At 38.1% G+C, this 23,617-nt stretch overlaps 1 protein-coding gene across 1 annotated transcript in view; it reads right to left on the bottom strand.

Annotated features, from left to right (window-relative positions):
- LOC132107960 (lissencephaly-1 homolog A) overlaps positions 1–23,330 on the bottom strand; it is a 42,016-nt gene extending 18,686 nt beyond the window's left edge. The window contains exons 1-2 of the mRNA XM_059514336.1: positions 23,160–23,330; positions 15,577–15,816 (exon numbers count right to left, since the gene is read on the bottom strand). Coding sequence (XP_059370319.1) covers positions 15,577–15,608 — 32 coding nt within the window. The 5' untranslated portion in view covers positions 15,609–15,816; positions 23,160–23,330. The remainder of the gene's footprint in view (positions 1–15,576; positions 15,817–23,159) is intronic.
- Between the last annotated feature and the right edge of the window lie 287 nt (positions 23,331–23,617).

Here is a 23,617-nt window from a genome sequence, read left to right as displayed (position 1 = left end):
CCTCGTCTGTCCTACCCCCAGGTTCCCGCAGGTCCCCGTGAGCGGCCCCCCCCCGGAGGGAGGGGGGGGGGGGGGGAGTAGAGCGCAGTCTCGGGAGTACCCCCCGGCCTGCGAGGGGCGATGGGGGTATGTGACGAGTGGGGCGGGGCCGAGGGACATGGGAGCGAGGCCGGGGGAGTGATTGGAGATGAACTACACCTGTTCGTCCCACCGGTCTCGAGGCCCATGGAGGAGATGGAAGGATATAAAACTGGAGCGACGACAGTGAAGGACGAGAGAGGACCAGGCCTGGGCTTTTAGTTGTGTTGTGGTTTTTATTTTATGCGCACCAGTCGTCCGTGAGGGGCTGGTGCGCTGTTTTGTGTTTATTTTGTTATTAAAATGTTTTTGATTGTCCGCCGGTTCCCGCCTCCTTCTTCCGGATGAATATGAAGGTTGATATCGTTACAATTACAATCAACCAAAACTACAGACAACTGTTATTATGACAATATTTACACAACTATCAATACTTTGTTGACCAATTACCAAGCAATGCTTCATTTTGTTCAGACTGTGGTGTGAAAAGGTTGCATTACCAATTCAGAAAAAGTATAATATGTCACAGTTTGCTTATACTCACTTACATAAATGTACTAGTGTCCTGTACCTACAAGTTTTTTTGAGCATACATTCCAAGGCGGGTATTTAACATATTTTGTATGTATTTGTCGGCACCAGAGCAAAAAGAAGCAAATTCGGTGTACAAGCATTTTGAGACGCATTTCTCTGCATGAGCCATAAACGTGGTGTACTGAATTGGGCTCTTTCACATCCTTTTGTTTGTTCAAAACTGCGATTAGTATTTGTTCGTTCATGTGCAGGAGGGACTGTCCGTGATACGCGGCTCTCTCTCCGCACCGAACACAGCATGCGAGTAACCAGCTACTCAGTTCATTTTTTCCGCGTCTTGTGTTTGGATGCTTGATACCGATTATTAGCGACGGGCTTGAGCCAGCTACTAAATGCACCGTCTTCGAGCCATAGATCCTTAAAAGGTACATTGTCCCATTGTGATAGCCAGGATGATTTCAATTAAGCTAAGCAGTGACTCCGTATAATACAGTATGTTCGGAGTTCGCACGGGTTTCTGTGAAAGTCCTTCTGACAAGTCTGTATGCTGCCGCATGGACCTTGTAGTTCTGGAACGCTGTGATACCAGTGTGATACCACCCAGATTCCTCATACAGAACTACAACAGGCGAAACAAATGAATGCCACTGCAGCTGCGAGCGCATTTTGATGGAAGAACAAATTAATGGACTTGCATATCAATTTAAGACGTGGCTAAATGTTTTTTATGACCTTGTATGGAAAATCCGGACGTTTTTATGACTTTTTATGGCCTTAAATTCTTAGTTAAATGTATTACTTTTTATGACCCCGCGGAAACCCTGATATACATATACACACATATACATATATACACACATGCATACACACATATACGTGTATGTATGTATGTGTCTATATATATATAAATACACATACATACATACATAAAAGGGATGTTAAATATTGATTATTTCCATGATTTTTGAATTTGTCATTTCAATTAACGATCAATTAATTGATTACTCATTAACCATAATGCTGCAAAATGCGTCTACTGCAGGCACGCAGTCAAATGCATGACAGAATGTGCAAAAGCCACACACACACACACACACACACACAAAGCTTTCTCACTTGAATTAATGGGGTTTTAGTCCAAATAAAATGCTAGTATCAGGATTATAAAATGAATAGATGTGATTATGATCATTGGATAAAATGAGTGCGTGCTGTACGTTTGAGATCATTTTACTTTGTTGACTATTTTCTGGCACGAAAAGTGCTGAATGCGCATCCATAAATGGTTTTGTGGTGCTCGTTGTTCTATTTTAAAACACAGTTGCAATGTTTTCAACTGACATTATGGCATTTAAAAATAAAATGATCCCAAACGTAACTGTGGCGTGTGTGTGACTGCCCTGCACATTAAGTGAACTGCTTCCATCGGCGCTGCTGTAGCAAAACACTGTTGCTCACATTTAATTGATCCTGCTGGATTCTGTTCTAGAAAATGTCCGATTTTGAATTTTTGTGTTCCGGTAGGCCTATTTGTTTTTAAAAATCCAGCATCTAGTGCATTAGATATCATATCATTAGATCGTGTGTCCGTGCATGCGAGGACGAGCAAGCGTGGCTTTGGCTAAATTTATTTGGAGGTTATTGTTCATGTCTCATTCGGCATAAAACCAAATGTTTCCATATTGGCAATGTATTAATAAATAATAGCTTAACATTCAATGTAAACTACTTAACACACATTCGGACATAGACAGAAAAGATTATCCTTTTCATATGAGCAAAAACGTCATTGGCATAACAGCAGAGGATACTACAGTCTATTTAAAATGACCAGTGTAACCTTTCAAATGTTTAGTTGAGTATTTTATTTTGATAATGAACAGACTGCGATGTAAGTTTGAATCGCTAGAATATACATGTGCACCAGGCTCCAGCACAATCGAAACAGCTGAGACAAAAAAAATAATAATTAAACACTTTTGCAAAAAGGGTTTACTTTCATTTGTGCACACTCACAATAACAACAGAAGATTTGTGCTCTTATAGAGTTAGGAAAATGTTAGATCGTGACCATGCCTCTGGATACCGTTCAACGATATGGCCTCATTTACATAGCTAAATGTTAACAAAATAATAAAATAAACCTAAAATATTTAGGAAAAGAAACAATGCCTATGTTATCGAATTTTTGGAAATTAGTGACCAACCGGCAAACCAGAATTAATGAAGGTAATGGGCTCGAACCGCATTCAGAGGCAAGGTCGATCTAACATTTTCCTATTATTCCTCTAATAAACAAAGCTTTTATACCACACTTGTCATAATCAGAGCTTAGAATTTGTAAATAAATAATTGCTGGATTGAACTACACACTGCTTCATGCTGGAGGGAATGTGTGTGTGTGACTCTACTCTGCTTTGAGTGGGACATGCTCGACAGATAGCTTCGTAAAGACACATCTGAACAACAATGCTTCTTTGTGAGTCAAACAGAGCTGTTCAGCAAAACAAAACAGATGTTTATGGAAATGTACATTCTGGAAAGATCTTTGTTCTTTTATCAGAGCCGTAGATCACTGACAAGCTATGCAATAGCTATGCAAATGCTAGTCCTCACACACCTGCCCACCCACTAGGGCTGTCACTTTTAGTTCGAAAATCGATTGCACAATCGATCGGACCAACTAAAAAAAGTTTCGAAAATGAAAATCGGGAATCGATTTTAACCAAATATGTACACTATTAATTTTAAAAGAATTAAACAATTAGAAAATATAGATGTAACAAAACTCACAAACAAGCAGAAAAAGAAAATAAAGAATTCCGAAAGTGTCGTAGGCGTTGCGAAAGCTAGACAGAAAATACAAGCAATTTTACGCGCCTATAAGACCCAGTGACATCGAACGTGACCTCTTACAGGAGATGCTGAGTTATGAAAAGGAGCCACCATTGCCAGCTGACAGCGACCGGCTTTTCTGGTGGAAAATTGGCAGTAATACCCCGCAACTGGCAATGAAGTAGTTGTGTCTGGGACATCAGTGTGGTCGGAGTGCGTCTTCTCTTTCTTTATTTAACCAGGAAACAGCTGGACATACAGTGAATAAAAAACGTTCTGCTCTGGACCCCGAAAATGTTGATCGTCTTGTTTTCCTGTCCAATAAATTTGTAATGACCCTAGCCTTTTTGCGCATTTCATTATGCCTGCCTATAGTGCCGCCTAAGTGTCGATTACGTTCAATAAAAAACACACATGGCCTGTTCTCAAGTCCATTTAAAGTTTCATTTTTTGAACAGTTGTTTGAAATGGATTGAATCATTTAAAATAATCTTGGAGATTTTTGAATTGCCTAAATCATAAATGCAGCCGGGTTGAAGCCTGCAGTGATGTTTTTCATTTATGTTATGGCAGCCGTCCCCTCTGCATACATATTTTTTCGAGAATGTTGCACTCCTGTTGCTGTTTGTTATTCTGCACAAAACTTCATGCCAATAAATAAGAAATATTGCTGACTTGTGCATTTCCAGCACTCTCTTTACGTTCATCTGTTATTTGGTGTTGAAAAAGGAAACGTCTTTTTTTTTTTTTTGACTTGAAAATCGATTTTACAATCGATCCAATTACTACTTATGTCTGTAAAATTGAAAATGATTTTTTCACAAATGTGACAGCCCTACCACCCACTGGTGAACACATACAAACCACAATTACAGCCAGTTACAATAGCTATTTTTTGCGATCTTGCTAGCTGCACAGTCAGAAAAAAAGAAAAAAAAAAACAGCAGATCTGCATCCCTTTTTGGGTAGATTTGAATGTTCAAACACAGTGAGCACCTAGGATGATACATCAGTTTTTTTTGCAATATGAAATAAAACAACATTCTTTGTAATATGACAACAGCCAGGTAAATAAGGCAATAAGATTTTTGGGACAGAATCAAGAAATTCAGTCATAATGGAATCTTACTGTATAACATGGAATGTCATAGAATTTGGCAAAATGTAGATGAATAAATCAAACATGGACTAGTGTCTGCAAATATTAAACAGCAAAAAGACAGCTATTTATATATGAAGTCTGCATGACGTGTCTCATCTACACGTGCACCTGACTTTAACAAGGGAATCCACTGATTCCAATAACTGTATATCGCTTTTTAATTAAACAATGTCAGCTAGATTTAATGAGGTAATAAGGAACAATATTTTTTTTCAGTTAGAGTGAGATGAAGGTCAGCTTTACTTCAAACGGTTTTTGTACCTAAACAATTGCAGCTCATTTCTCTCAAAAACAAGAAGGCAACATGCTTCAGTGGCTCCTTTGTTTCATATTGAGTTGAAATTTGATCAGGGCTGATGTTCATGCCATCATGGCCAGTTTCTATGATGTTGGGAAGAAGAATACAGATTCTTTGTTGTCAACTTTCAAAAGCTATGAGTCACTCCAATATTTCCTCTACGAATCCAACTCTGTTGAGAGATGTTTTCTGAATTTTGCTTTTGATATGGATGGTTTGGTTACAGGCCTGAAAGAGCTGACCTGTTTGTTCAGGACCTTGCATTATTTGCATTTACCAGAGATCCATGGAAATATGATAAAAAATCTGATAATTATGATAAAGGCTGTCTGCTTTGAAAACTGCTTGCAGGCAGACTTAGTGATGCTCTCTACTCTGGATGTGCAGCGGCGCAACAAAAATCCCAGACATTAAAATGATGCCTCGTTCTATTTGTGATGTACTGACACAAAATTCTAATTGTTTGCAATGGTCGCTTTGTCATGTCCAGTGTAGACAGACTTCAGCTATTGTAGCGTGGCATGACCATAGCCTGGAAAAAAAAAAAAATGGCAATGCACCTTCATTATTTTTCACTAAAGAAAAATTAAGCAGCCATTGTCCCAAATGGGAACGGACATATTGCACTTATTTGGGACCAGAGTAGAGAACGAAGTGAGGCTTCGCAAGCACACACCACTGACTTTTTTAAAATTAGCCAGACTGCTCCAATTTTTGTCGTCTTACCTGCTTCTCTCTCGTATATCTTTGTTTCGGTTTCTCCTTTTGAATGACGAATATATACTATTGATTGCCGCTGATATAGACAGTTTATTTCTCTCACGCATGCACAGAACCCATGTGTTAGTTTCCTGTCAGCTGTGGTCTGTTAGGTGTGTTCGAGAGCAGCTTTTTTTGGTCCGACGCGAGGCGACAACACCGGTGGCTTTCGTCGTCCCTAGTTCTTTGAAGTTGGCTTGGTGTGTCCTGACCTTATGACCTATACTGGGACCAGCCACCTGGAAACGATTGAAACGCGATGGCTCCACTTATGAGGACTAGTGCGGCACCTCGCTACAACTCACCTGTCTGGTGTGACACAGTGTGACTGTTCACTCCATTGGCATTTCACCATTTCATGTGAACTGTTAAATTAATTTGACTACATTTTAAAAGATTAACTTATTACAGATTTATGCAATCTTTTGATTAGCACCATTTTTGTAATAAATCAAAACAGAACATATGATTTTATAACATATCTAATAGTTAATTTAATGAAGAATTCAGTCTTTAATTACTGTATGTCTTAGGACCACATGATTGAATATGCAGCTAAAGATCAAGTCAAACTGTAAATCTAAAGCTGGGCAGTGGCAGTTTGTGTGTGCGATGCGTTAAAGTGAGCATAAGAGAGCGGCTGCAGGAGAAGAGATGAGGAACATTACCTCATTCGTTTATGAGGGGAGTCATCTCGCTCTATCATCATTTCCGCTAAAAGCTTGCTTCCAGGTCCACATCACCACTGCCAGCCAGACAGCATCCTCCCACCTCTACTCCACAAACCCTGCGCATCTCTCCTCGGTAAACAAACACTAGTTTTATCAGACTGCGATGAGCCCCTGTGGGTATATCTTGTCTGACTGCCTCTGGCATGTGGATTTGCTTTGCTTATTATCCATCTGCCATCATGTGTCAGAGCATGGCATCACATGACTGCAGAATGAGTCCCTTTGCAGGCTTTGGGAGAGGGTAACCTTTGTACAAACAGAAAAAGAAATCTGATCTCCCCTGCAGCTATTCTGTACATGAAACAACATGGCCGACAGAAAGTGGCTTTCATCAAAGCCAGCACTATCTCTGTGCAAGTATCGATTCCGATTTCGATTCACTATCTAAGTATAGATTCCGATTCTTATCGATTCCTGGTTTTGATTCCAATAAGATAAAAAATCCAATATAAAAAAAAATTAAGTCAAACATTTAGATGTCAAACATTTTTACAAAGCATTCTGTTGCAGCTGAATAACATGAGCAAAAATAAGCAGCCTACAAAACACTGCAAGAGGAATTTTGCCTGTAATTAAAAAAAAAATACCATAGCAAAACCAACTAGATTAATATAAATTTCAAATATTAAAGTGTTAAAGACAAGTAATAAGATAGGTCAGTAATAAGAAAGGAACAAACAAATCAATTAGCAATATCGAATACAACTAAACAAAATTTCAGGTACAGAAACTGTAATTAAAAGTTTAAAACACTGCATAGTTTTCTTTATATAAATAAAATAAAGATTAATCAAGTAAAGTTATTAAATATATTCAGTCAAGATCAGTGAATGATTTTCTTTTGTTCTTTGATTAACATTAATGACAGGCAGCACGTTTATTAGGCTGTTGTCTCTTTAAGAAAAAATACTGTACATGTGTTTTCTTTCTCATCTGTTTATGTTCACGTAAGACAAAAACAGCTGTTTATGATGATATACTGATACTGATTTATGTCCAAACCATAAAACAAATACAACTGACAAAGTTTCGTGAAGACGCAAGGCTCACCGTTCACGTGCCATCATCATGTGTTGAACCGGCGTTCACCTCAGTGTTTTGCTTTTATGCCACTGACTGAAGAGCAGAGACGTGTGGCTGCACACGCGCTAAATGCTTTTAAGGGGGAAGTGTTAACAAGATTAAAAAACCGAAATAACCGACATGGGAAAATTACGTCGGTTAGAGGTTATGAATTTCGGTTTTGATTATTTTTCGATTAATCGTCCAGCCCTACTAGGGATTCTACAGGAGAGCTGATTATTCCTTGACAAAAGGCACCTGAGCAGAGGTTGCTGTGGTTCTGTGCACACAATATGTTCTTGGAGCATCTAGGTGGATTTTACACAGGTTTCCAGTAAGAATCAGTTGAACAAACACTTTCACTCAATGTCTAAATGGAACAAATGAGCTCCCAAAGCTGATGACTCAAACTAGTGAGCCAAAAGATATAATGCAGGAACCACAGCATATCTAACACTCTGACCTCATCAGTTCTTAAAGAGCCTCATTATTTCATTTAGGGATGCATGATAAATATCAACACGATATTAATGCGTGCATGTGTGTGCTTTCACGTGGAGCAGCATTTACTGCACAGAGCCGTTCAATGACAACCTGCGCAAAACATGAGCAAAATATGAATGTGGTTTTGCGCAGCTTGTCAGTGAACAACGGCTCAGTATAGTAAATGCTGCTCTACATGAAAGCACACACGTAGGGATGGGACGATAACCGGTTTTATTGATAACCGTGATAAAATGTGCTGAAGGTTAGAAATATCGTTTAAAAATGAATTATCATTAAAACCGTGTTTGATTATCGCGGTTTTAATAACTCACTATTAAATCATGTCCAGCCAGCAACAGTCTGACGCAAGCGCAGCGCACAATGTTTTTTTTGTTTTTTTTCGAGAAGGAATGGCGAAAGTCAGTGACTTTTCTATGCTTTTCTATGCTTCTACACTTTTCATTGTAAGGAAGGAAATGCCACAGAATTTAATCTTTCTTTAAATTAAGTGCATAGAGTTGCTTGTTTTATTAGTTGTTTGTTGATTATTAAATATAAAACTTGCTGAAATGTTTTCAGTGTGAGCATCAACTATTTTTGAACACTTTCATCTCGTTTCAACAAAACCGTGATAATATTGATAATCGTGATAATGTTAGTAACTATAATCGTGATATTAAATTTTCATACCGTCCCATCCCTACACACACGTGTAGAGATTTATCGCTGATTACAGAATCAGCTTTACTGATGAGATGCACATGAAATATCGTGCCGATATTTATCATGCATCCCTAACTTCTTTGTTAAAATGACACTACCCTCTCCTGATGCTATCTACTCCTCGCATGCTCTGACAATAGCTTTTTAGGACTATATACATTATTTGGATACATTTACCACAAGCTTTTTTCCGAAGCAGATTTTTTTTTAACAATAGTCTGTGTGCGTTCCCTGGGAATTGAACCCACAACATTTTGTGCTGCTAACGCAATGCTATACCACTGAGCCACAGGAACATGTAAATCTCATTCTGTTGCATAAAACTGAATAAAATAAAATTGAAATTAAATCTTTAGATTTTCTGTACAGTTTTGTTATTTTACATTTAATAAAAGTTTAGTTATAATAGTGACTAATTTTTTTATTCAGTATCATTAAAATAATTGATTTACACAACTATTTTATTTAAATTAATAATAAAATAAAGAATTATTAAAAGTTTTCAGCTTTGGCCCAGAATTTTTATTTTGGTGCACCCCTAAATGATAAAATCAAAGAAATACCAAACAAGCAATGTCTTATGGTTACAGCAAGCAGCACTATTAATACTGCTTAAAATTAGGATTTTTTTTTAAGTCTAATTAATAATAAAAAATATGATGGTGATCATTTAAACTGCTTTTTTTATTACAAAAAAAAAAGAAAGTTAAATCTAATTGAGATTTTTACTGATACAAACAGCGATTGATATTTTTTGATATTTTTTATGATTTTTTATTATTTTATTTTTTTTAGACAAAGCCACCTAAATAGTTAACTGAAGCATACAGACCTTATTTTAGTGATACGATGATTGTAGGTTAACTGCAAATGCTCCATGCTCTGGCAGTTCAGAGATGGCAGACCTTGAGTTAGTGTCTGTAAAAGGCACAAGCAATCGGATGTGTGTGTGTGTGAGTGTCTGCACAGCATGGAAGTATTGAGCCAGCTGTCTCACATACGCGCAGACCCTTTGACAGAAGCCACACCTCTTAAGACGACAGAATGGGGTCTTTGCACTAATGCCGTGTTTTTGTTTACAATTATTTGAATAAGGTCCCTAGTCATGGCACAATCTCATTTATGCACAGGAACGCACACAAGCAGGCAGGAGCAAAGGGATTTCCACACTCTTTCAAGGGGAAGCTTTAGATTACGCATTCCCTCGCCGTTATGAAGGAGTGGCGGTTGGCACAGTAATCTCTTACTGCAAGTGGCACTAATGCATGTATTATAAGTGTAATAAGCTTTGCTCAGCTCCTCCTCAGGAATCTCTTAAGCATAAACAACTACACAATCACAAAATTGCCATTCAAATGCCACCTAATGTTTGAACCTTTTCTTAACATCTAAATTTCAATTACCCCATTTCAGACCTCCAGAATAATATAATAAATCCCAGTCTGAAGTCTAGACTTACTCTAGGGATGCTGAGGTAGCATCTAAGCCGACGGATAAGGCCCCTAGAAGCAGCAGAAGGGCCGTCACCTCCTCCGTGTGCCAGTCTGCAGATTAAATCCATACTTCTGATGGGATTCCTGCTGACTGACTGGCGGCAGCTCCATCAGAGCTCACTAGGTGCTGGCACAGCGGCTACATTTTAGAATGAGGTAGAGAGGTGGTCTCCAGAGCCCAGCCCTGTACACACCTGCCACACCTATATAACGCTTAACCACAGCTGTCATCATGAAATAGGTTTGAAATATTTCAAACATAAATAAATACAATCATCTCCTTCTATAATTAGCAAACATTTGAAATTGCAGGAATGTAAAAAGGTGAAAAGAAATTGTATTACAGTCATAATACATGATATGCAAATTACATGGACATTTTAGTTTAAAGTAGTCGCTACAGGCCCTGCTGAACCTTGTTTGAGTGATAGATTTCAGTGTTGAGATGAATATTAAATTGTTGCCCTGGCTAAGAAGCATTAATTAGACATCAGCTATGTATAGATAGTGCATTTCTCAATTAACATGCAAATCTGTTTAATTAGAATAAAATCCCAAAGCCAAAGAAGGTAAGATCTATAACAAGACACAAGCACTACAATCAAATAAACACAGCCTAGAGCAATCTGAGAGCACATTTTATCTCAACTGCAGAGTTAACAGCAATATTTAGCTCCTATATAGGAAGACCCGCCTGACCTATAAGCTCACACTGAGAGAGTTAAACTGACTCCTGAGACGCTGTTAACATGAGAACAGCAAACCTTCCATCATTACACACGTCGACTTCGTTATACCAACACTTTGTGTCTACCGAGCAATGTGCTGCGTGTTTATTTTTACAATAAACCCTCGCAGGCTTCCATCTGCTAAATGTTCAGTGCACAAACAACGTGCTATTGTATGAGTGACTCTATTATGACTTTGTAACTATATATAGACTTTTTTAAGATGTTGTGAAACCGTATGACCAAGATAAACATCACCAGAAATCCTGACACAGTTTTTTTTCTTAATAACATGTGATGAGGGCCTGTGTTGCAAATTAACAAAATTCATCTAAAATAATATATAAATCACTTTACTAACCAGGTAAAAACTAACCAGGCGGGTAAGAATAAGTAAACGAAAAGATTAAAACTCATGACTAAATTAAATATAAAGAGAACAGAACCTCTTTGCATGCCCCAAGAAAAGATTTTGAAAGGGTTCGAGTATCGTTTCTGTATTGCCAGCAGCTGAGCTCTATGCACTGAGAAAAGCCTGAATAACTTGAACAATACAGATTCTATTCATGTGCTCTGTATGAAATCTGCAAAAGAGGAAAATAAACTATTGAGGCATCCGGTCAGCTTGTCACTGCCTCCATTTCTCCCCTACTATTGTCCTAATGAATCCAGGAGTAATGCATTAGGATGCCCCCTGGTATTCTACCAGGATTCACAAAAACTGCCCAGCATTTGCTGCCAGACTAGCAGGACTATTGACATTCATGCTTGTGAATCTATGCAGAGTGGGAAGTTAAGGTTCTTTTCTTTTTTAACCCAAAGTAATTCCAATTCAACTTTTCAGAAAATTCACAAAACAAAGCATTTATAAATCAAGTGGTAGGGTTTCATTTAGTCAATATCCCCATTTTGTAACCACGCATACTTTGTATGTGCAGGTTGCACATTTGCATTGAATTAGTTTTACACTAATCAATTGTTCGACAAGGTGGCAAAACTTTGATTTGCAGCTCAATGACAGGAGTAGGGTTGACCCCAAATAATCAAAGATTCATAGGAGAAGCCTGATTCAACTACCAATCTCACAGTTGAATATTCATGGGGTGTTATGATCATGCCATATTTGCTATATGGAGGTGCCAAAATGTCTGATTTAACGCAGAACTACTGGTTTTCTATCAATAAGTTAATATACAGCCTATTAAAATAATACTGTAAATAAGAACCTGAAAAGAAGCTTCAAATAAATAATTTTGACGCATGAATAAATTCAACCACCCCTATAGATTTAAGTTTCACCTTCCATAACCCGGGACTGACAGAGGACCATTTTGGTGGCAGGGATTTTAAACTTTTAGCAAGACTCAAATTGACACAGGCAGAGTGAAAGACAGGTTTTTTTTTTTCAATCAGGTAGAGTACAAGTGATTTCAAAACATTTCAGCCTGTTTATCTATATTGTGTATATATTATTTATCTCGTGCAGTTAAGCGCTTCATTGTAGTACTACAGTGATTATCTCTTCAGTGTGCAGCCCGGGTAGGACAAACAATGCAGAATATTAAAAACTATGACTGGACTGTCATATACATAATTATGAGAACACTTTTATAATAAAACGCTGTGAATTTTTAGGGTTTAGTTGTTGTGTTTCTGCACGTTGTTGCGTGAAGAACGCGTCCACAAAGGGAGTTCATTCAGAGCTGCACGTTTGTGCATTCTGGGCATTTTGTGCATATAGCCTATAAGTCGTAATAAAGTCGTTATGTTGTATAAATAACAAAGCGTATTCTATATGAGATAATTCATAAGTTAAATCACACTGCTTAAAAACCTGATATCAAATGCTTCATTCTACCGGTCATCTTCAGCACGTGAGTAAATGCAGAACATTGATAACTACTGTCATATACATTACGTTATAATGAGAGCACTATTGTAAAAAGAATTGCCTGTTTGTATCTGCGAGGCGTCCGTCACACATTTTCCTTGTGTTAACTTAATTATGACTGTTGAATGTATTTTGCCCAACCCCCAAAACATGCGATTCGACTATCAGTTGAATATCGTCAAGTTTTGAAAATTTATTTGACTATGAAAATCCTTAGTCGGGGACACCCCTAGACAGAAGCCTGTTAGCAAGCATTTTGTATGATACTCTAATAAGCCTATACATTACTTAAATGTACAACTTACTAACTCAAGTACAAATTGACTCATGTATATTTTACATCTTTAGTTTTGTTTTTGAGAAAATTTGGTATGTACTGTACCTTATATATATCCAGAATTTAACTGACTCAAACTGAATCGAAAGCTTTCGAGTCAGAATTAAATTAAGAAATTTCAGTCCAATGAGTAGCCTTCCAAATCAACATCCAAACGCACAGAGCAGATGTGGATACACTTCTCACATTTATGTCAGGAAAACTAAAGATAAGCTCCTACAATCAATATCTTCATTAGGTTGTTCATAGAAAGCAAGGCTGTATCCTCTGCAATGGAGGAGGGGTAAACAGCTTTACATATTCAACTAGTTTTAATCTCTCCCTCATTACCTCATACTGATGATTAAAAGCTCTTATCTGTCCACCTCATGCACATTTGAAGGTTAATTACTCTGTGTTCTGGACCTCAGGCCAAATTTATCCTCATATAGCTGCAAGACAATTCAATAACTAGACCAAACTAGTTTAAAATAGCACATTTGTTGTCATTGCATCAAAAAAAAAAAAAACTCCCATTATGATGACATCTATTCTGATGGGACACAAAAGGGTAGTTTATGTCCAGCCTTGGTCTAGACTAGAGCTGAAACAACGAATCGATTTAATCGATTAAAATCGATTATTAAAATAGTTGTCAACAAATTTAGTCATCGATTCGTTGCTAAATAACTTTTATTTGCCGTTAGCGGCTCATTTCGTGCATATTTCAAATCTGCGGTGACCAAAGTGTGGCAGTAATGAGCCACCGGAGGTTTTACTCAGCCAGTACAACAGGAGAAGTAGCGAATAGCTGGCCTTGTTTTATGTCACGTGCTTCCCGAACAGCGTCTCTGCAGCCATAGACATCATATGATGTCTATGTCTGCAGCATTCAGCGTGATGTGGGAGTACTTTACATTGAGCCTTTAAAAAAAGAAGAGTAACCTGTAAACTCTGCACTACTGCACTGTTTAAGGGGACGTTCACATATCGCGTCTTTTGCGCGCTCAAGTTCGTTATTTCCAACACCGCACGAGTTAAAAACATTTAAACTTTTCAGAATGCCGCAACCGCACCGCGGGTCATGTGACAAGAACTAACCAATCAGCTTCATCCTTTCCCGTAACAACGTTAAAAGTTCAGTCAAGATGAAAGGAACAGCTGATCATAGTTGTATATGGATTTCCATTTTGAAATAAATTTAGTAGCAGAGCTACTGCAAGCGATTTTTTGAGCTGCAAATCCATTTATCCTTTGCTGAAATATCCGCGTCTTCAAGGAGAGAGCACGTCATGGTTGCTTAGCAAAGGCAGACGCCTCGGGCGCTTCTGCGCGAGCGCTTTGGAAAGGAGAAAAGGAGAAAGCGGTGCGCCTAGCGTTTTCCACGCGTTTTTAGGCGCGATTTGTGAACGGCCCCTAAGACTTTCATTTGTGCAGATTCTCCAGTATAATGTTGTTTGAAAATGTTTAGTCGTAAAAGCTGATAACATTGCTTTTTAACAGTTAACATTTCAAGCTTTACAAACATGTTCTGTGATCAGTTTGTCGTTTACCAGTTCAAAATTCAGTCGTGCAGCCTAATTATGACTGAATGAGAGAGGTAAATGTAGATATTTGAAATGCACTTTTTTTTTTCTAAGTATTATTCACTGCTCTTTTTCACACAGCAGGTTTTTTGTGTGTGTCCTATTTTTTTTTTCTGGACAACCTTCTGATGGATTTTACTTTAAATTGTGAGTTCCATTCAGGTTTCATGCCATTGGCACTTTTTTTGAAGGATTGTTTACAATATCACAGCAAAAGCTATAAAGCTTTTTCCCAGTAAATAATAAAATACAATGCACTGCAATTTTATTCTGTTTTATCCTTATTCTTCGTGAAAATATGTTCTGAAAGATTCCTTAATAAGCTTTGTTCAGGATGTTAAACTACTTTAGGAGCTCTAAGGACTGCCATGGTGAAAACATTATTTGAAATCTCCTTGTGAAATTTGCTAGAGTATGGGTCAGTGTTCTGATTGCAGAAGAGTTCGACAAAGGATTACTAACACAATAAAACAACTCCAGGTATATTTTTGATGAGGATATGACAGCGCAAAATGGTTAAAATCTCTTAAATCTATGCTGAATGATAAAGACCATTTATTAATAATTTACTTGGGGAAAAAATGGAAAAAAACTCAAATATAAGTACATAAACCGATTAATCGAAAAAATAATCGACAGATTAATCGATTATCAAAATAATCGTTAGTTGCAGCCCTAGTCTAGATCTCCTATAGACTTCTGCATATTGATTCTTCTTTTCAGCTGTCAAACTCTCTGGTAAATCCATACTGTACTTCACTGTGATCAAAGGTTTAATGAGGTATGAGCTCTCCTCAAAAAGGATTATGATGATGTCTATTGCACATACACAGATTCACAGATGTATTTTCTATTGTTTGCCGTACACAGTGATGTGTGGGTTTGTGAACTTACAGCTCGTCACGTTGCCTCTGTGACAGCACCATTGTGGCGGTGGGGATGGGACGGGGCAGGGGTCAGGTATAGTGTGTGCAGCAACTGCTATCTCCTTGGCAGGAGATCAGAGATAGGACGCTGGGTCCGGCTTGCAGGGTGGTCAGAAGCTCAACCCAAACACTTCTCCTTAAATTCGGTCTCGATGAACACCACGCATTGACAGCCTGCAGGCATCTACCAACCAGACAGTCCCTGCATCTGTGGAGGAAAAGGACACATTTGTCATTCACAATAACAGACCTCTGGTTGGCATCACAATGCAAATAATCACAGTCCAGACGAGTAGTGGTCACACAGGCTTAAGGCAACAGTGAAAATATGGTAGGTGACCCTGTTCCTGTGACGGTAGCTTTGGGGGCTAACACACATTTCATCAGGTTTTCCATCTGCTCTATTTCCCCCAGCACACATCTCATTCTAGCCTGCATTCAGTCCTCTCTATCGGCTGCCATGTGGAGCATTTTGTTACGGACTCCTGCTGCCCCTGTCGGGAGCTCTGAACACGTGTAAAAGGGACCGCTGACCCAGATTTTAGCATCAACCTACTTCTGCACTGCAGTGAGATACACAGTTTGACAGCAACAAGCAGGACTCCGGATTTCTCTCAGCTAAATGAGAGATCATTATCTAGGCGGGATGGCAAAAGCACTGCTACTTTACAGAGAGGCCATATTAAAATAGTACTAAAGCCAAGCACAAACTACAAGCCTGAAGATCACAACAGCTGGTCATCCCTAGCAACAGTGCTGGGTATCATCCACTACCTGATACCTATCTCACAGTATAATTGATGTATTGATCTACTGAAGGTGTAAACAGTCAATTTTCTTTGAGTAAACATAAACAGATGGTACAAGGGGTGGGCAAAACAGATAAAATCTTATTTCACTCATGGGAGTATTTTAAGCAATTTGCTGTTAAAATAATTTAATTGATGGATTTGTTTATTCCAAACATTCAGCTTTTCACTAATGATTAGGGATGGGACGATAACCGGTTTTATTGATAACCGTGATAAAATGTGCTGAAGGTTAGTAATATCGTTTAAAAATGAATTATTAAAACCGTGTTTGATTATCGCGGTTTTAATAACTCACTATTAAATCATGTCCAGCCAGCAACAGTCTGACGCAAGCGCAGCGCACAATGTTTTTTTTGTTTTTTTTCGAGAAGGAATGGCGAAAGTCAGTGACTTTTCTATGCTTTTCTATGCTTCTACACTTTTCATTGTAAGGAAGGAAATGCCACAGAATTTAATCTTTCTTTAAATTAAGTGCATAGAGTTGCTTGTTTTATTAGTTGTTTGTTGATTATTAAATATAAAACTTGCTGAAATGTTTTCAGTGTGAGCATCAACTATTTTTGAACACTTTCATCTCGTTTCAACAAAACCGTGATAATATTGATAATCGTGATAATTTTAGTCACTATAATCGTGATATTAAATTTTCATACCGTCCCATCCCTACTAATGATGTTAATTGAAGGGCTGCATCATGTGAATAACTTTTGTGGATTATTGTGTGATGTTTTTATCAGCTGTTTGGACTCTTATTCTGATGGCACCTGTTTATTACAGAGGATCCAGTGGTGAGCAAGTGATATAATGCTAAATTTCTCCAAATCTGTTCAGAAGAAACAAGTGCATCTACATATTGGACAGCATGAAGGAGAATATATCTTCAGCTAATTTTCATTTTTGGGTGAGCAACATCCAGTGTAAAGGCAGTCAAATATTTTTGAAATGACAGTATTAAGAAAACCACTTACTGCTAATTTATTGCTCTGTTCTTGACTGTTTCCTTCAATAACAACTTTGTAAAATTAATTTAAAATCAGTATCAAGATGAAATCAGTATCAGGAATCAGTAAATTGACTGGCACGAATACAACTTACTACAATTTTGGTACTGGAGACAACCATAGTGACTAGCTTTATGACACAGCACTACTCTGCGCTGTTCAGGAAATCCCATTGTGTAATTGAGAATTTCATCCTGGAAACAAACAGCCTGACTAATAAAGAGCCAATCCAGCCATTGGAATCAGTACTCTCTGATCTCTGAGACGCGTGAGGGGAAGCACTATAAGCCTCTTATAGCGCTTTTCTACTGTGTGGTACGACTCAGACCGGCACGGCTCAGTACGGTACGGTTTGGCTTGGCACGCTTTGCGTTTCCACTCTAGTTTAGTATCACTTTAGAGTGGGCCGGATTATTCACATTTCATTATAGTTGCACCGCCTCACTACCACGACTCCAAAAAAAAAAACTTTTTCATTCTGCGTCGCCCCATCAAGCTCTTGCTGGAACCGCTCCTCTGATATCAACAAGAAGAACGTCTGTACTTCCGCAACAGACAACGAAACATTTTGGTTGTTTAAAAAAAGGTGCATTTGTTCAAAACGTTTGGATCCTTCACTGTCTGTGCTGATTTAAATCTAGCTAAAATCTAGTTGTTTTGTGTTTGTGTCACAATTTCAGTGACGCAGATAATGAAGACTCTCTCCGGCCAATCAGTGATCAGCAGAGTTTACACGTCACGTTTTGGTAATGGTACAGTTCACTTGAAACCTCAACCGAGGTGGTACTAACAAAAAGTACCAGGTACTGTACACAGTGGAAAACCCCCCAAAAGTGAACCATACCGTGCTGTACCATGCAGTGGAAAAGCGCCATTAGAGACCTGCATCTTGCTATAGAGGGTCTATGGGACTACTCATGAAGAACAAGAGGTTAGCATACCACATTCCTCACCCGAGTCCTGAACACTGAAAAGACATTCCACACATTTACCAACACATAAATCTAACAGGTTCAGAACTGAGCCACAGATCAAGGAGACCAAAAAACATCTGCGGTTAAGTGAGTTAACGTGCTTTCAAACCAAATATTATTAATAAGAATCAGAGAACAGTCTTTATCAACTATTGACCTGCTGGGCGAAACGTTCATCAGTAAATTGCCAGATCCTAAGCACCACTTGAACTATAAACGGCTAAAGAGGCTCTGATATGCTGACAGGCCTGTCATTACAACGGTTCAGATAATCACTGAAAATACAGAGAAGCAAAAAACAAACCATCATGTCATGACAGCCTCAGTAGGCTCGCCAATCCCAGCAGCGTTACATGTGATGTGTACCAGACCTCTTTCCCCTTTTAACTGGGTTTTTTAACAGCAAGGACAGCAAGAGACGATGCCAGGAATGTGAATGATATGCAAAGAGCAAGAAGAGCTCTTTATCCTCCATCTCGTTTTCTCTTTTCTTTTGACTGTTTTATTGAAATGGGACCTGTAATGACATAGTAACTCTTTCAGTCTTTGCCATACAAAACATTAACAGCAGCTGAGGAAACCCAATTCAAGTAGACCCAATGTGGACCAGTGGACCTATATTTGTTGTTTCCAGTACAATTTCATATTAGAGCGTGCTTTGGGACTCCTGCGACACTAACTGTAATCTTTAAAAATTAGATTAGGGTCAAAAAAGTGAGTTCAGGCAACAAAGAGCGTAATGAGCTCTTGCAGTTATAAGCTTATACATTCTCGAACATGCAGGTCCAAGTCACACATCGTACCAAACGGAGCCATAACATATAATCCTGGCCGTTTCAACAAGTAAACAGAATGAATAAAAAAAACAAGATATTACTGATCCACCATCTTGAAATCTACATTTCACCATATCAGAGCTTTTAGTCGCCATGGTGAAAGCATGACTGATCCCCACTGGCACTGAAATGCATTATGAACTCTTTGCAGACTCACATCCAGTGAGCAAACCCAACCCACAGTAACAGTACTTCATGCCACACCACCTCCTTCCCAGTCAATGCAAACTGCCTGTTGGGACTCCACAAACACACGATTATCCTGCGCTATTTCAGCCAAGGGTTTGGAGGGGTCTCTAGCAACCGTCTGTGTGCAGCCGAACCACACAACTGGGCAAAAACAGTTCCGTTCCTGCTATAAAAAGACCAACGCTGAGCACTAACAAGTGACATTAAGACAAAGACTGAAACAAAGAAATCCAGCATCTGCTGTATTCTGGTCTTCGCTGTTTGTTTATTAGTATGATAATAATAAGAGATATTCAACAAGGACCTAGGCTAGATTAACATAACACAAATAGGGATGCACCGAATTTTCGGCCACCGATAATTATCGGCTGAAAATGGCATTTAATGTACATATAATATATATATGGCATGCCCAGCCCGGCAGTGTTTAACACACAGGTTTCACTCTCCTCGTCACTGCGTGGTTTGATGCAACGCTCAATATTCCTCTCTGTGCTCGTGTAACGCTCATCCTCACCAAAAAAGCAAAGTCAGCTCAAATAACATGCTGACAGGAAATTTCTATGTAGTACACATATTCCTGTTTGCAGTAGCGCTACTGTGATGTAACATGTTGTAGTACAGCTGTACTGGACAACACTGGTTAAATGACGTTACCCTCTTGTGACGCTATGCTCTGCTCATGTATTGACCCGAATATAAGAAGAACCTTGATTATAAGACGACCCCCCTTTTTCCAGATGTACCTTTTGGAAAAAGCCTTTTTGAAAACCAAATCTTGCGTTTTACTATTTTGAGGTTTCTTTTTCTTCAATAATTTTCATATTGCATATTTTTCCTATTTAAATTTTTGTTTTGAAAGTATGGTAAAATGTACACCAAATAAAAAAAAAATCACATTTAAAAATTTACACTTTCAGATATACCATAAAAATAACAGGTAGGACATCTGAATTATAGGCCTTTAACATTTAGTCTATCCATCTCATAGGACCCTACCAAAAAATATTAACATTAGAAGTGAAATCTTATTGTAGTCTTCAAATCTGGATACTGTCTGACATCACTTATATAAATCACTTATAAAATCACTTATATAACTAATAATAATAGTTGTTCACTGTTAATGTTAATTCAGAGTGCATTAACTTAACAAGCACAACTGTTGATTTAAATAATGCATTAGTAATTGTTGAAATTAACCTTAAGATTAATAAATGTTGAAAAACGATTGTGCATGGTAACTAAAGTAGTTAACTAATGAATCTTATTGTAAAGTGTTGCCAATATTAATATAAATTCTTTCCAGTTTTATTGTGTTACTTTCAGTAAAAGTGTGGTTATTTTACTGGCTTGTTTTTTTTAATTGAGTATCATTACAATCACTGAGTTAAATTAAAAAGGCTTACAAAATAACTTTATATTATTTAATATAATAATAATCATTACAAAGCATTTTCGATTTCTGTTTCGGTGCATCCCTTTACACAAATGTTGATTGATAGAAGTGTAATCTGTTACCAACACTTCCCATGCATTTCGAATCCAAAAACAGTCCTGCAAAGTCTGTCATGTCAAGAGTTTCTTTAGTTTAAGACAGATGGCAAAAGGAAACATCCCTCTTTGAGGAATTGTGCAAGCTGGTAAAGACAGCCGGCCAATAAAGCTTGGACTTAATAATCACTTTTCTCATTCCCTTGATGGAACTGCCATGATTACCGGATCACAGTACATTTCCACTAAGGGAATGCTAATAGCAGCTCATCTGAATGGCAGAGAGTTTAAAAGATCTGAAGACGTGAGCTGAATAAAATGTAGCAGCAGAACATTGTTATAAAGCATGACGTGTAATGCCAGACACTGAAATGAATGTTTCTGAATGAAACTATTAATATAGGCACTTCTATTCAGATAATTGAGGGCTGTAAGATTTTATTAATAAAAGAAATGAACACTTCTATGCAGCAAAGATGCATTCAATAAATCAGATGGGACAGTAAGGTCATTTACAATTTTTAAATAAATGCTATTCTTTTGAACTTTCTACAAAAAAACCAAAACAAAAACTCTCAGTTTCCACCTAAATATTAAGCAGCACAAGTTTTCATCTTTACTGATGGTAATAAATGTTTTTTGAGCACTAAAAAAAAAAAAAAAAATAGGATTTCTGAAGGATCATGTGACAATGAGTCTGGAGTAATGACTGCTGAAAATTCAGCTTTGCCATCACGCATATAAATTACATTCGAAAATATATTTTAATGCAAAACATTTTAAACGGCAACATCATTACTATTTTAAAAGCATCATAATCAAATAAATGAAACCTTTATGAGAATTAAGGCGTCTCTATGCCTGATTAAGATTGAAAGATGCAATGCCACATTTAAGCCAGTCTAAATTATGCCAGCTCAGATCCACCCAGTGTCCAAGCATACAATTGTAATCGGTGTGTAAATGCATTTAAGCAGCATTAAACTAAAGAGACACCGAAATGCCACTTCAGAAGCACTTCTGTGCCACCTTTTGCAAGGTAATTTAGCGTAGGAGACATCAATGTCTTTCAACAACATTAAACAGTCTTAATGTACATTGATAATTCTGTTCAGTGAACTTAATCGAAGCTATAACATCCCTGCAACCATCAGCAACCATCCATAATACCTGTCAAACAACTAGAGAAAGTGTACAGCAAACTTGGCAAGATATCTTAAACCATTAGAGAATATCCAAAGCAAACAAGGTACCACGTTTGTTCAAAGCATTCACACCCTGATAAGCGACATGCACACACTTGCTTTTTCAGCATGCTTACATTTGCGTGTAAGATGCTGTTAGTTATGCAGTACGCAGTATAAATTAGTGGATTAATTGCTGCTTGCATAGTTGGGCTGATATTTACTGCAAGAGCGATAATCACATCACATCATGACAGATCATTACAGCAGTGTCCAGAGCTGTACCAAAGAATCAACTGACCTACATTTGAGACTGGTCCAAATATTCAGTTCAACCCTAATGAAATCATGTAACGTTATTCGCAAACGAGCTTAATAATTTTCAAACGCTTCGGTAATATTTCATAACCTTACGAACAAATAACATCAAGCATCTCATTATGATTTGAGAGACAGTCGTAGGTGTTTAATTATTTTGAAGCTCGTTTGAATACTAAACATGTCAGGTTAATAATTATCGATCGTAACTTACTCCAAATATGCTGTCTAGGTAGGAAGTTCACTAGGTTTTGCAACACAGCCCTCATCAACCTTATTCTCAACCGGTATACAGCAAAAATGATCACTTGAATGGTCGAGTTTTTCTGTCAGAACTATTACACACGGCAAGGTCAATATTGCATTTAACGTTTAGAGATGATAAAACAGAGGTATGCGTTGACACGGGCGTTAGCCAACTGTTGCTAGCTAACATGACATTGATGAAACGACGTGTTGAATCGCCGACAACATACACCTCTGACGAGCCGCTAAAACTGCGGACCTGAGCGGGATAGTTTCTTATATTAATAGCTATAACGTTCACACAACATACACCCGTGGAGCTGTCGGTAGTTTCACGACTAAAGGAGAAAAAACAGAAACTGAAGTATTTCTCCAACGGCCGCGTCCGCCATTTTGAGACACCAAGGAGGCGCAAAAATTACAGCTACAGCAGCACTTCGACCGAAGATTTTTATCAAACACAACCGATGAGAGAGACACAGAAGAGCTGTTCTTACCCCAAAGAGTCAGCACTGAAGGTTATTCCTCAGAAGACTCTGGTAAGGAACGAAATACGTGTTATTTTCGCGTTGAAAAGGGGGGCTGGAGTCTTGGGGTCTGCTCCTTGCAGCACCGCATTCGCTTCTACGGCACGGGAGCGCGCATGGGCTGACTTCAGCAGGCGGAGGCGCGCACGCCCTTCAATCTCAAACCCTCCTTTCAAATACTGTGGGCGTTTCTTCAATAAAAATGCACCTCATCGCCTAGTTTTGCGGATAACTTAAAAAAATATATATATATATTTCTCACGAGCCACATCAATGACTATAATCTGGGTACAATCAGGGCGCGTGACGTCTGTTTGTGAGAGTCAAAACAGCACCTATATCATGCTCAAACCAGTTTACATTATTAAGGGTTTGAATGTAATTTTCAGTCACCTGAAGCAGAATATTTGACCATGGACCACAAAACT

Source organism: Carassius carassius, chromosome 28 (genome assembly GCF_963082965.1).
Source record: "Carassius carassius chromosome 28, fCarCar2.1, whole genome shotgun sequence".
In the NCBI taxonomy this organism is placed as follows: Eukaryota; Metazoa; Chordata; class Actinopteri; order Cypriniformes; family Cyprinidae; genus Carassius; species Carassius carassius.
This window is presented reverse-complemented; position numbering and strand designations above follow the sequence as displayed.